Source organism: Mirounga leonina, unplaced genomic scaffold (assembly GCF_011800145.1).
Source record: "Mirounga leonina isolate KUSES-001 unplaced genomic scaffold, KU_Mleo_1.0 Mir_129, whole genome shotgun sequence".
NCBI classification, from domain to species: Eukaryota; Metazoa; Chordata; class Mammalia; order Carnivora; family Phocidae; genus Mirounga; species Mirounga leonina.
Genome location: NW_023270323.1, coordinates 69,936,232 through 69,949,248, shown reverse-complemented (window position 1 = coordinate 69,949,248; position 13,017 = coordinate 69,936,232). Strand labels below are relative to the sequence as shown.

General features: G+C 42.8%; 1 protein-coding gene across 8 annotated transcripts in view; it reads left to right on the top strand.

Moving 5' to 3' along the window:
* Positions 1-13,017, top strand: part of CC2D2A (coiled-coil and C2 domain containing 2A) — a 134,489-nt gene that overhangs the window by 69,514 nt on the left and 51,958 nt on the right. For all 8 annotated transcript variants that reach the window (XR_004679296.1, XM_035005275.1, XM_035005273.1 and 5 more), the window contains one exon: positions 11,361-11,517. Coding sequence is in view for 7 of the 8 variants with exons in the window: in XM_035005275.1 (XP_034861166.1) it covers positions 11,361-11,517 (157 nt within the window). In the remaining variant the exon portion in view is untranslated. The remainder of the gene's footprint in view (positions 1-11,360; positions 11,518-13,017) is intronic.

Sequence of the window (13,017 nt, the reverse complement as noted above, 5' to 3'; positions counted from 1 at the left end):
CTGCAGGTACAATTACAGCTGTATCATTATTAAAATATTTAGGGGTGCATGGGTGGCTCAGTCGGTTGAGCATTTGCCTTTGGCTCAGGTCATGATCCCAGGATCCTGGATTCCAGCCCCGCATCGGGCTCCCTGCTAGGCAGGGAGTCTGCTTGTCCCTCTCGCTCTGCCTCTCCACCTGCTTGTGCTCTGTCTTTCTCTCTCAAATAAATAAATAAAATCTTTAATAAAATAAAATAAAATACTTAAATACTTCTGTACTGCATTCCCTAAATGCCTCCCTGGCCACGTAGACCCCACTTCCAAGATCCCCTGGACCTTCCCACAATGAGCCAATTAAAGAGTGTGTGAACAAGGCTAATGCCTCCAGGACCTTGTTTTCATGTGTGGCTAACATCTCTTCTGATTGGTTAGTGCTTGGCCGTGAATATTCTTTGATTTTTTGGACATCAACCATTACCTAGATCCCAGTAGTCGGAGGGGGAGACGAACCATGAGAGACTATGGACTCTGAGAAACAAACCGAGGGTTTTAGAGGGGAGGGGGGGTGGGAGGATGGGTTAGCCTGGTGATGGGTATTAAAGAGGGCACGTACTGCATGGAGCACTGGGTGTTATACACAAACAATGAATCATGGAACACTACATCAAAAACTAATGATGTACTGTATGGTGATTAATATAACATAATAAAAAAAATACGTTGAAAAAAAAAAGCCTATTAAAACTGGTAGAGGAGGGTGCCTGGGTGGCTCGGTCAGTTAAGCATCCAACTCTTGATTTGGCTCAGGTCATGATCTCAGGGTCATGAGATGGAGCTCCCCCACCCCCAGTGTCAGGCTCAGCACTCAGAGCAGTCTGCTTAAGATTCTCTCCCTCTCCCTCTGTCCCTCCCCTCCCCAACTTGTGCATGCACGCACTCTCTCTCTCTAAAATAAATAAATATAAAAAAATAAAGAAGACTTAAAAAAAACGGTAGAGGAAGTTTGAGACAGCTAAGATAGGGAGCCCTCTTGAAATGGGAAGGAAGCATAGTAGCAGTGCTCGGGATGAGATTAGGGCTGCCAAGCGATGGGAGGGGGACCCTTTTAGGGTCAACCACCTCAGATGGGGATCGCCCCAGAGACTGCAGCAGTTTTATCCTGTACCGTTTCATCCGTGATCTGGGGGTGGCAAGGGCAGAGGGCGGTCCTCACTTACACGGCACCACGCATCAAGACTCAAGCCAGATTCTCTGCCACTGATATCTACACAATTGAATAAGGTTTGGTTTTGTTTTTTCTTTTTTTTCAATTTTAGAGCTGACTTGTCCCAGTCACTGCTTTAATCTTTAAAACCCTGTCCAATTTTTAAGAAAGTGTCTATGTATTCTGGAACTCGAAAAAAAATAGAACTTATTTTGCTGCTACCCTGAAAGTTAACTTCGGGCGGGAGGAGAAAGCAAGGACATTTTGTTAACATAAAAAATGGTATTTGAAAGGGGATTGGATTTGGAGGTTTGGTGAAAAACTGAGCTTTCCTAAAGCCTGAAAATTCCCTTTCTGGGATCATCCGTGGGAAGATAATCTCTATAAGTTGCTACTTGCTTCCGCCTTGGTTTACAACGCTGTGTGGATACAGAGGGTGAAATTGGGGTGATGCTGCCTGCTGAGTCACCGGGAGTCACCTCCCACTCTGCGCTGGGAGGTGAGCTGGAGCTGCCCAGGCTCTCGGGTGTCAGGTTCATGCCCACCCTCCCAGCCCTCTCCTCCGGGGCCCCTGCTGACTGCCTGCACCACACCGAGGGTTCCTCCTCCTCTGTCCTATTAGCAAAGCCACGCCTAGGGGTTCTGGGATCCTAGGGACTGGGTTGCACCTCACCACCACTCCCTGTGAGACACACCATTATTTGCATCACTTAACTACCATGCACCATGGATCAAAAGACACAATCCCATTTCAGATATGCTGAGATTTAAAAATCTAGTACTCTCTGTACCACTAAGACCTGATTAAGAGAGGCTTTTCTGTCCGGGGATTCCGTGAGTAAGGAGATGGGGGGCAGTGCCCTTCTGTTTGGATGGCCAAGGCCTTTGGATGGTTTAGAATCTGAATGCCTTTGGCGTAAATGTTGCACCCCGCTGGTCCTAAAGCCCCACATCTTCTCCACTTCCCGTATGAACCTCCTACCATGGCCCTGAACCCATGTGGCTTTAGCAACAGTTTAAAGAAAGATTTACTGCATGTGAAAAACTGTCTAAATTAAGAATAACACTTGATGGAGGGGCGCCTGGGTGGCTCAGTCCATTTAAGCGTCTGCCTTCCACTCAGGTCATGATCCTGGAGTCCTTGGATCGAGCCCCAAGTCAGGCTCCCTGTCCAGTGGGGAGCCTACTTTTCCCTCTCCTCCTCGCTCATGTGCTCTCTCTCACTATCTCTGTCTCTCTTTCCCAAATAAATAAGTAAAAATCTTTAAAAAAAAAAAAAAGAAGAAAAAGAAGAAGAAAACTTGATGGAGAAAGTACATGAACACAAACCCTAGAAGCCAACTTGTTGCTGTACTGTCACCTGCCCTGAATATCGAGGGGTTGCTGGAGGCCCCCATGTGAGCCCCTGCATACTAGGTCCACAGAATAGGAAAGCGTCCAGTTATTCAGAGTTTGCCCCCTCATTTGAATTCTGTCCTTGACTCATCTCCCCCATTCCTCCCTGCAGAGGAAACGCTGGCATGAGGAGACCAAGATTAAGGGGAAAAAGCATGTAGAGGGACAGAGTGAAGCGAGGGATAATAATGTGGGATAACATGGCCAGTAAGAAGGAGAGGGAGCCCTGGTAGGGGACACCCCACTGAGAAGAGCACAAAGGACAGGAGAGGAGCCCCCCCGCCAGCAGGTGTCCCTGTACTCAGACACCCTGACAGCCTGTGACAGTCTCTCTGCTGGGCAATCGTACATCTTCTGAATTTCTGTAGAAGGAAAGACGTCCTCCCTCTTCCATCATCACCAATATTTTACTTCACATTTATCTGAAATAGAAGGGAAGCTCCTAACCTCTCTCCTGTTTGCTACCTTGGATATTAGCTTGGTTGGATGTTGCAATCAAAACAATTTTTTTAAGTAATATGAAAAAAGTAATTCTCTAAAATATGATGAAATAAATCTTTTAACTAAACAAGCAAAATTTTATCCTGGAATACCAAGAATATATTCATAGGCAATTAGCCTGGCCCTAAGAGCTGAATCATGTCATCTTTAGATATTACAAATTAAAAGAGCCTTGGCTAAATTCTTAAGCTGTCTATAGAGATGTGATAATGGATCAAATCACATATCATAATGGCTCAATGGCATAATTTTTATGATTGAGGAGTAGTTACAGATGAAATTAATTTAAGGGCTATTGTATTTCAACTCTCTAGGAATTGAGCTATGCCATTTGGGAATTTTCCACATAATTGCAAGTGTGGAATTAGGGAAGGTTCAAGAATTACTGGCAGCTTTAAGAGGGTGAGGAAAATTGCCTTAAATGTATCTGTTTACTCCAGCGTTATCAAATCCTTAACTTTAGAGCCCAGAGTACTTCAGAAAAAGTTCTGAGATTCTCAAAACTATAATGCATCAGTTGGCGACCCAACAACCACGCCGTGCATGTTTGCTGCTTAAGAGCCAGTTGAGTGTCTAATCCTGAGCCAGGCATGAGGTAGAGAACTGGAAGCCCCAGGCCAGAGGGGTTCCCATGGCGCTGGCTGGGGGAGCTTTGAATCCTGCTGGCAGAGGAGGAGAGAGCTCCAGAGAAGAAGTACTTGGCTTTGGGCAGATGTCAGGGACCGGTGATGGGAACAGTGTTAACTGAGGGGTTTGATTCCTTGCATGTTTTGAACCCGAAGGCTGAAGCCAGGCTTGAGAAAAGAATGCGCGGGGGGCAGAGGGGGGTCGTATGAAGCAGGAGATAAGGCCAGAGCCGGCACAAAAAGCCAGCAGTGAGGCAACGGAATGGGATGGGGCCCAGCCCTGGAAGCAGGTGGAAGGCATTAATTAAAACAACTGGGACCTTGAAAGGAGAGATGGATAGCACTTCGTGACAGCCGGACCTGTGACAGTACAAAGGAGTTGAACCATGGCTGGCCCCAAGGGGAGGGTGAGGCTGGACTTCTCGGGACTGGGGAGTAGGAGCAGGCCCAGAGTCCCTCCAGAAAGGTCCTAAAAATCTCCGCTTCTGAGGTCTTTCCAAAACAAATGCTTGGCCTTTCACAAGAATGAAGGTTGATTTAGAAATAAAATAGTTTTGGGGTGCCTGGGTGGCTCAGTCAGTGAAGCGTCCGTCTCTTGATTTCGGCTCAGGTCATGATCTCAGGGTCGTGGGATCGAGCCCCATGTCAGGCTCCGTGCTGGGTGTGGAGCCTGCTTAGGATTCTCTCTCCCTTGCCCTAAAAAAGGAAGGGAGGGAGGGAGGGAGGGAAAGAAAATAATTTTGTGATGATTAGCTTTATTTCTTCATCATTCACATCTGTATCAGTCTTTTGTCTTCCTGACCCCCCCAAACTGACAATGATCACGTTATGCTGCTGGGTGGCGCTTACATTTTGTAGCATTATTTTTCCTTATGAATCAGTCCTGTTGAGCTGTCATATCCCTGGCACGTGGACTGAGATTGGGGATTTTTCCTTTGAACCTAGTTGGTGGTTACTCGAGTTCCTTCCTACGTCCTCTCCTGATCTCTCCCGCTCGTCCGTAGAACTGCATTATTGGAGTGGGGGAAATGGTCCTGTTTGGAGAAGTGTCTTTGTCAGCCCTTGTCCGGCTCACTTTCGTGGTTGCTACTGGTCCTTTGTGGACGTTAGTCCAAAACATAGTTTTTGCACTCACATCTCTATCTACTCAGTTGCATGATGCTGAGTCAGGCTGTTGAAAGCTGACTCTAGGAGCCAAGGGGAGCAGATACCAGAGGCCCTGGGGTGTGCAAAACAGAGGAGCCAGGGGGCCAAGAGCAGGGAGAAAGGACAGTGGCTGCACTGGGAGGACAGGGCAGGGGTCCAGGTGAGGTCATCTGCAGGTGAGAAGTTGCAGGCTGGACTGGACAGAGGCCCGTGAAATGGAGAAGATCTGTAGGAAATAACACTTCCTGCTTATCTAACTGCAACACCAGGTTTTTCACAAACGCTGTCTGATGTTATCCTAAAGAAAACCACAGGTGCTGTTATTCTCCCGCTGAGCTTCAGAGTTACTGAGAAACTTTACAACACCGAGCAGGTCAAGAGGCAGAGGAGAATTCAAACCCAGGCCTGTCTGACTCTAAATTTTACACCCATTTCACCCTGTTCATTGGGTATATCGGTAAAGAAGAGCAAAGTCTAATATTTGATGTATCTCTGCACTTTGAGAGCTAATCACTGTGGGAGAAGTCTTAGAAAACACTGTCGGCCGTCCCAGCACATTGAGCTGCGTAGCTATTTGGTAGCATCTGGTATAACAGCTCCTGAGCACCTGCAATATTGCAGGCACTGTGCTTTGTGTGTAAACTCATTCCATCTTCACCGCAGTCCCGCGGTAGCCGTACTATGGTCCCCCTTATACTGAAATGCTGAGACCTTAAGTACCTGCCCTAACATCACACAACCAGAAGGTGGCAGGGCCAGCCCTGAGCCCCCAGCCCCCAGAACCTGCTTCCATATCCACCTCATCATGCTGCACCCACCGGTAGTTTGTACCTTGGCTCCAACAAGTGTCTTATTGCATAGACATTGTGCAAGGCATGGGGGTTGGGGGGTAGGGGGAACGGGAAGGCGAACCTGATGTGGTCTCCGGCACAGCCATAAGCTGCAGTGGGGAAATGACAGGAGGACCTGGTGACTGAGGTCCAGCGGGGCGGGGGGAGAAAAAGGGAAGATGCCAAGAGAAGGCTCCTTCTCCCAGAGGCTTGGCAGAGAAGGGAAGGAGGGAAATGGATCAGGAGGGAAATTGACAGGGATCGTGGCTTGCTTTAGGGTGTTGATTTGAGCATCTCTGTTGAATGTGAATCAGGGATATTTCCTGTCCTGTTTCTCCCTTAGCATTCCACCTTCAAACACACACACAAGCCCTCGTTTTGCTCAGAGCAGTGCTTCTCAAGCAGAGGTAATTTTGTACCCCAGGGGACGTGTAGCAGTGTCTGGACACATTTTAATAGTAACAAGTGGGGAGCTAGTGGGCACCTCTAATGGGTTGAGGCCAGGGATGTTGCTAAACAGCCTACACTTACGGACAGCTCACCACAGTGAAGAATCGTCCGACCCCAAATGTCAATAGTGCTGAGGTTGACAACCCCAGACTTAGGGAAAAAACAAAAGTTAAACTTAATTATACAGAAAGCTGTTTACAAACACCAAGCCCAAGGTGCCCATTTTCTGATTTTTCGAAAACAGCATTGCACACTAGCATTAAATAAAACTCCTGCCACCTTGAAAGAGCAGAGTGAAAAGTGTGGGAAAATTTTGGATGTTTTTTTGGCTTTGTCAGATGGAATCCCTTTTTCTTTATTAAAAAAAGTTGATGGGCACCTGGGTGGCTCAGTTGGTTAAGCGTCTGCCTTCGGCTCAGGTAATGATCTCAGGGTCCTGGATCGAGCCCCCCGTCGGTCTCCCTGCTCAGAGGGGAGCCTGCTTGTCCCCCTACTTCTGCCCCTCTCCCTGTATGCATGCTCTCTCTCTCTCTCTCCTTCTCTCTCTCTCTGTCTCAAATAAATAATCTTTTTAAAAAATAAAATAATTTAAAAAGTTGATAATGACTTCCAAGAAAGTAGTCTCAATTAGCAAACATTCCACTCCCCTAGAGTTCATAATGCCTCTGTCCTAAAGACTCAGCACCAAGAGTCTCCATTTAGTTCTTCTCCTGACATTAAATAGGAATGTGTTTCCAGAGACTGGGAACAAGGACCTTTCCTCGGACGTCCACCAGAAATGCCCTTTCTACAACAACGGCATGTTTTATGGGTCATTACTTAAGCACAATGACCAGCACAGGGCACACCCACAAGGAATAAAAACCAAAACAGAAAAGCTTAGAAGGAACTCTTGTGGTCCTTCCACACTAAAGTTTTTGATGAATATTAAAGTCCAACAGAGATGTTTTTTGTAAAGCCGTTGGTACCATGTAATACAGAAACTTTATCTTACACAGCTAAATAAGCAAACACTGGGTTCTTATGTTATAGAAAGAGATGCAAGGTATATGAAAAATATTTGGATTTGTTCTTATTTTTAAATATGCTTCACACACTTATTTAACTGCATTGAGTGTTGGAACATTTTGGAATTCTGAAGTAGTAGAAGGTGAGAGAGTCACAAGGTCAGAGACACAAGGTTTAATGAAATATTAAATACTGCATTCATGTCACTTTCTGAAACTTGTTTTGCCATCATAAATGGTATTTTCTAATTATTGGTATGCTTTCTTTTCCCTTAACTTGAAGTAATATCAGGACTTCATTAGCTCCTGATTTTTTTAAAAGCATTTAAGCCTTAATGTAGTTCATTTTTCACTTCCTTGCCTGCCTTTGGGGACCCAGAAATATAGATGATTTCATTACAAATATGGAATATGCCATAAAATTCCTACAAATCCTCAGCAACTTAATGTCTTTCTTGAAAAAAATTAGTGTCTTGAAAAGACAGATCTTACAAGTTTAATTTAAATAAAAGAAATTCTTATTTCATAGAGTTTACTAAAACCAGTTGACCAGTAAGATTTAACAAGATATTTGGAAAGTGTAATTATGTTTATGAAAGAGCTTTGTAAACCACAAAGTACTATAAAAATGCAAGAGCTTATTGTCAATTGTATGCCCAGAGGAAGAAGAATAAACATTTATTGAGCTCATAAGGAAGGAAAGAGACTTTTCATACCATGTCCTAATGCTTCACCACTGCCTTCCTGCAGAGCTTTAAATAATGTCTTCATTTTATAATGAAAGCAAAAAGCAGGGAATGTCATGCCCAAGGTCACATAGCTACTAAGTGTCAATGTCAGGATTCCAGATCTGTTGCAACACAAGGCTGCCCTGTCCTATCCACCACACTGCCCTCTACAGGCTGCGAGAAGAGTGACAAGTAGGGAGTAAAATAAGTGAGAAAATCTGAGAGCTTTACTACACCCAGGTCTACCAGCTGTTCAGAGAAGAAAACCATTCCTTTCCATGGATTTATCATTCAGTGCCTTATTTCTAGGTGTGCCTGACTGGTTCAGTCAGTGGAGCATGTGACTCTTGATCTCAGGGTCAAGAGTTTGAGCCCCACATTAAAGGTAGAGTTTACTTAATAATAATAATAATAATAATGCCTTACTTCTCTTAAGAGTTAGCATGCTCCCTTCTAAATACATTAATTCTCAGATGGCAGGTACTGGGCATTCAAAGGGAAATCAAGCAAGACCCCTATCCTCAAGAATCTCCATGTCCAGTGAGACAGACAATGCATAAACAAGAAATTTCGATAGAGTGGAAATTGTTTCTCTAGGGAAAACACAGGGTATGGTGGTGGCACATAAGTGGGTATGGGTGGGCAGGTGGCAACTCTCCACATGTCTCACTTGGTGCCTAGTACACGTGGGCACCTTGCAGTGAGTTAAAGCACCTGCTCTGGAGTAAACGGGACACACCTGCCTTGCTGAGGCAGCGTCCCTCTTGAGAGTTCTGAGCAACCAAGGAGTCTGAGACAGGAATAGCTCAGTAGTCTTTTGATCACAATCACATATGCTGAGTGATCCTTTAAGTTTTCATTATAAACATTGCTTTTTTTTTTTTTTTTTTGCTTGTTTGTTTGCTTTTAAAGTAGGCTTCATGCCCATCATGGAGCCCAGCATGGAGTTTGAACCCATAACCCTGAGATCAAGACCTGAGCTGAGATCAAGAGTCAGATGCTTAACCAACTGAGCCACCCAGGCGCCCCTAGACATTGTTTTTATAGTACTTTCATTTTTTGTTGTTTTTTAAATTCAGATTTTAAATACTCTTTCAATCATTATTTCTCACCAGTTTGTCTAAACTAATTATATTTTCTGGATCATGGCTATGACTTTAAAAGAATTCTTAATTGTTTGATCACCTTTCAGATTGTCCTTGGCCCATAAGGAAGACATAGCAAAAAAGTGTATGAGTTTTGAAGTGAAACAGTTGTGGATTCAAATCCCAGCTTTTTGAATTACCAAATGAATGGCTGGAGGAGTTTCTCCTCTTGGACCCTCAAATCCATCATCCAGAATTATTGGGTCTATTATCCGGCTTAATCTTCACCACAAACCATCCTTCATAGGAATGTGTGAAAGATTGAACAAAATGCCAGACCAAAAGCCCATACTGGGCTGCATACAAATGGATGTCTCAATTAAAATGTTGGCCAAAAAAAAAGTTTTAAAAAGGAAAGAAAACATACCATTTTCTCAGGCTGAAACTTCATGCTAGTGAGTCCACAATTTAACAGGTCAACCAAGGTCTTCTGTGCAAGAAAAAATAATCTGCTCTATGTTCTTTAAGTTCTGTAAGATTACAACTCCTGTGGGAGTTTGGGGCAAGCAATAAATGGCATTCCTTTTTCCTTTAGAGCTCTAAACCAATAAAAATACAGAGAAATTTAAAAATTATGAAAAGGGAGGAGTGTCGCCTACAAATTAATAGAGGCTTGAGGGACTTATCAATCAGTCACACTGTACAGAATATATTTTGATCCTGATTCAAACAAAGCTTTACAGTAATTTCTTGAGACTCTGAAGGAAATGTGAAACTTACTGATATTTGACATTATGAAGGAATTACTGTGATAATAATATTAAAACTATGCTTTTTTTTATATCCTTGTCTTTTAGAGACACATATTGAAATATTTACAGATGAAATGATGTCTGGGTTCCAAATATTGGTGGAGAGGGGAAAGCGTGAGAGTAGAGATGAAACCAGGTTGGCCGTAAGCTAATGGTATTTGAAGCCAGGTGATGGGTTCATGCTATATTGTTCTTCTAGGATTATGTGTTTGACATTTTCCATAAAAGATGTTTTTTAATAGAGAACAAAATATCACCTTTTTTACTGATAAAGATGAATTTGGAGAATGTGGCATTACTCATGGGCTTCCTGCTGAGCCCTGAATTAGGTGGACTTGGACACTTGGCACAGGTGGGCCCTGACAATCACCGGTCTCTTAGTGCCCACAGCCTGTTAGAATAGCTCACAGTGATATTAAGTCTAGGGTCCTGAGTTCGGTGATTATGTCTTTGTCTTTGCCCCAGTAGCCCCTCCAAGCTCAGTCAGCCATCTGGCAAATGCGAGCTGGTGGATACCAGGGAGACGGGGCCAGGATGGCAGCCTAGCACAAATTCAGCCTCATCCTCATCCTTGAAAAAGAATTCATATCATATGCCCTGTAGGGGAGAGTGGGGGGAGAGGACCTGTAGTGTCATCTTTGTGCATGCCAGTGGTAAATGGAAAGTACTGATCAGAGGGGGACTCTATTGCACAAGAAGAAAAATATGAAGATTTAATTAGTAAAAATAAAAGAAGTGAAATCAGCACTTTGGAGAAATGTGTACCAGCCAGAGACCTCTTGCAGGGAAAGAATAAAACACAGGAAAGAAGCCAGCAGAACTGTGGAATATTTTGACATCTTCTTACCACAAAAGTGCAATGATCCGAGGACACAAGAGAAATTTGATCCAATGGAGCAAAGTTCCTCCTGAAGCTGCCTTGTATATTCATAATCTACGGTTGCCTTGGCAATGGACCCTTAATCTCATGGAGATGACAGTATAATGAGACACACCACAGTAATTAGACTGCAGCGGGTCTAGTTGGCTCCCTCTTGGGAGAAAGTCTGAGAAGGAGCTGGTAGGGTTTCAGCAGCCAACAAATTAAATGAGCTCTTGAAGGAAAGAATTTGAAAGATTTACTAAATAGTAGATTTGAACCTGATACTCTAGAGTACTTCTAGGTATGATACTTCTCCTATTGACTTTGAGGTTGGTGTAAATAATAAATCACCTAGTGGCATGCTCATTTTATCTGACCCATTCCACCTGATGGCGTTTCTTTCCGAGATAACATAAACCAGGAAAAAGAGGAATCCCACTCTCCAGATAACCTGTGTATTGGCTTGAAATGAAACAGTTTTGGTAGCCTACTAATTTGATTAACCTCTCTACCCCAGGATAGTAGACCAGACAAGAGGACAGGATGTCAACAACTTGGCCACAAATAGGGTGTAACTTATTGTCCATGGGAACCATAATAACACAACTCAACTTTTCCACTCTGAAATGGATGCTCTGGGCGAGAACAGTGGTCCACATAGATAAGTGGATTAAATATCTGGGAGCACACTCCTGCTATTTTTCTTTGACTGTTTTTCTTCTTCAATTTCAGGTATATGAAACAATTGGACACAGTGGTACCACTTTGCTAGCGGAAGTGTTTCTGCCTATTCCTGAAACTACCATTGTCACTGGAAGGGCTCCCATTGAAGAAGTGGAGTTTAGCAGTAACCAGCATGTGACACTGGACCACGAGGGAGTTGGAAGTGGTATGGAAAGCTAATTATTATTAGTAGCTCACGATTTTACTGTCAGTTTTGAACATAGCCTTTTTTTTTTCATTTTCAAACAACCAGAAAATTATAAAATTGCTTTCAGAAATTCAAATTAAAATGATGAATTGCACTTTTTTGCAGTCTTTTTTTGTATACTGTGGGTGGCCAATAAATTCATATAACTAGGCAAGTATAAAGTAATTTGACAATGTGGATAAAGACCTTTAAAATGCCTTTAACATCTTAATTTTTCTTCTAGGAATCTTTTATAAGGAAATAATTTGAAACGAGGACAAAGCTTTGTGCATAAAAAAATGTACATCATGGTATTATTCATAAGGCTGAAAAAATTGAAAAAACTTAAATAATTATAATAGGGATATTATTAATTAATATTATCTCTCTTATTCCCTATAACTGTGATTAGATAGATGACGTACCTTCTCTGTTCACCATGTTTCTTAACTCCATAATATACCTTGCTATCTTTTTCTTTCACTACTGTATTCCGTAAAACTTCTTTAAATCTGTCTTCCAAGTCATGAATTCACTCTTTGGCTGTGTCTAATCACTGAGTTTTTCATTTTAATTTTTGCATTTTTCACCTCTAGAAATTCTATTTAATTCTTTTCCAATCTGTCTGGTCAGTTCTGATAACGTTTGTCCTTTCCTCCGACTCTCAATCATTTCATTTCTTTTATTCAGTCATTACTTCCTTTATTTTTAAAAACATATTACACATACTTTTTAACATTCTGTATCTGATCATTTCAATACCTACCTGCTTATTGGTCTGATTCTGTTGCCCCTTTTCATGGTGTCTTGTTTCCTTATGTGTCTAGTGATTTTCTATTGTGAGCTCGTATCTGGAGATGTATCTGCAAGAATTCTTTGAGGCTCAAATCCAATTGCCAACCTGCAAGTCTGGAGATCTAGGCTTTAGTTCCAGCTCTCACACTGATAAGGTGTGGCACCCTAGTAATTATGTAATCTCTTTGAATATCATTGTCTTCATACACAAAATGAATCTAAAGATACATCCTTTAATGTCTTTTAGGGTTATTTTGAAGATTAAAGTGGACGTTCAATTTGAAGGAAAGATCTTTGAAAAATACAAAGATGCTCTTACAGTGTAATAGTGGTTCTGTTTTGTGCTGCTAATATTAACTGGAACTCCAGGGCATGCAGTCACTATATTTAGTGCTTGAAAATCTTTTCTTCCTTGAGTTGATTAAACAACCTGCCCCGAGACTTTTTATCATTAATTTCCAACTGGTAGAAGCCAGATAAGTAAGTGAGGCTTATGGTTGCCCAGTAGTTTAAGAGTAGCTGAGGTTTGTTGAGTGGCCACAGTCTTCCAGGCACTAAGTGCTCTGACGTGTGGCTCCTCACTAGGGCATAGCCCCACCCTCAGGCACTTGAACTTATTCCTTCTGCCAAAAATGCTCTTTCCCAACATATCTGCATGTCTCATTTCCTCCTTTTCTTCAGGCC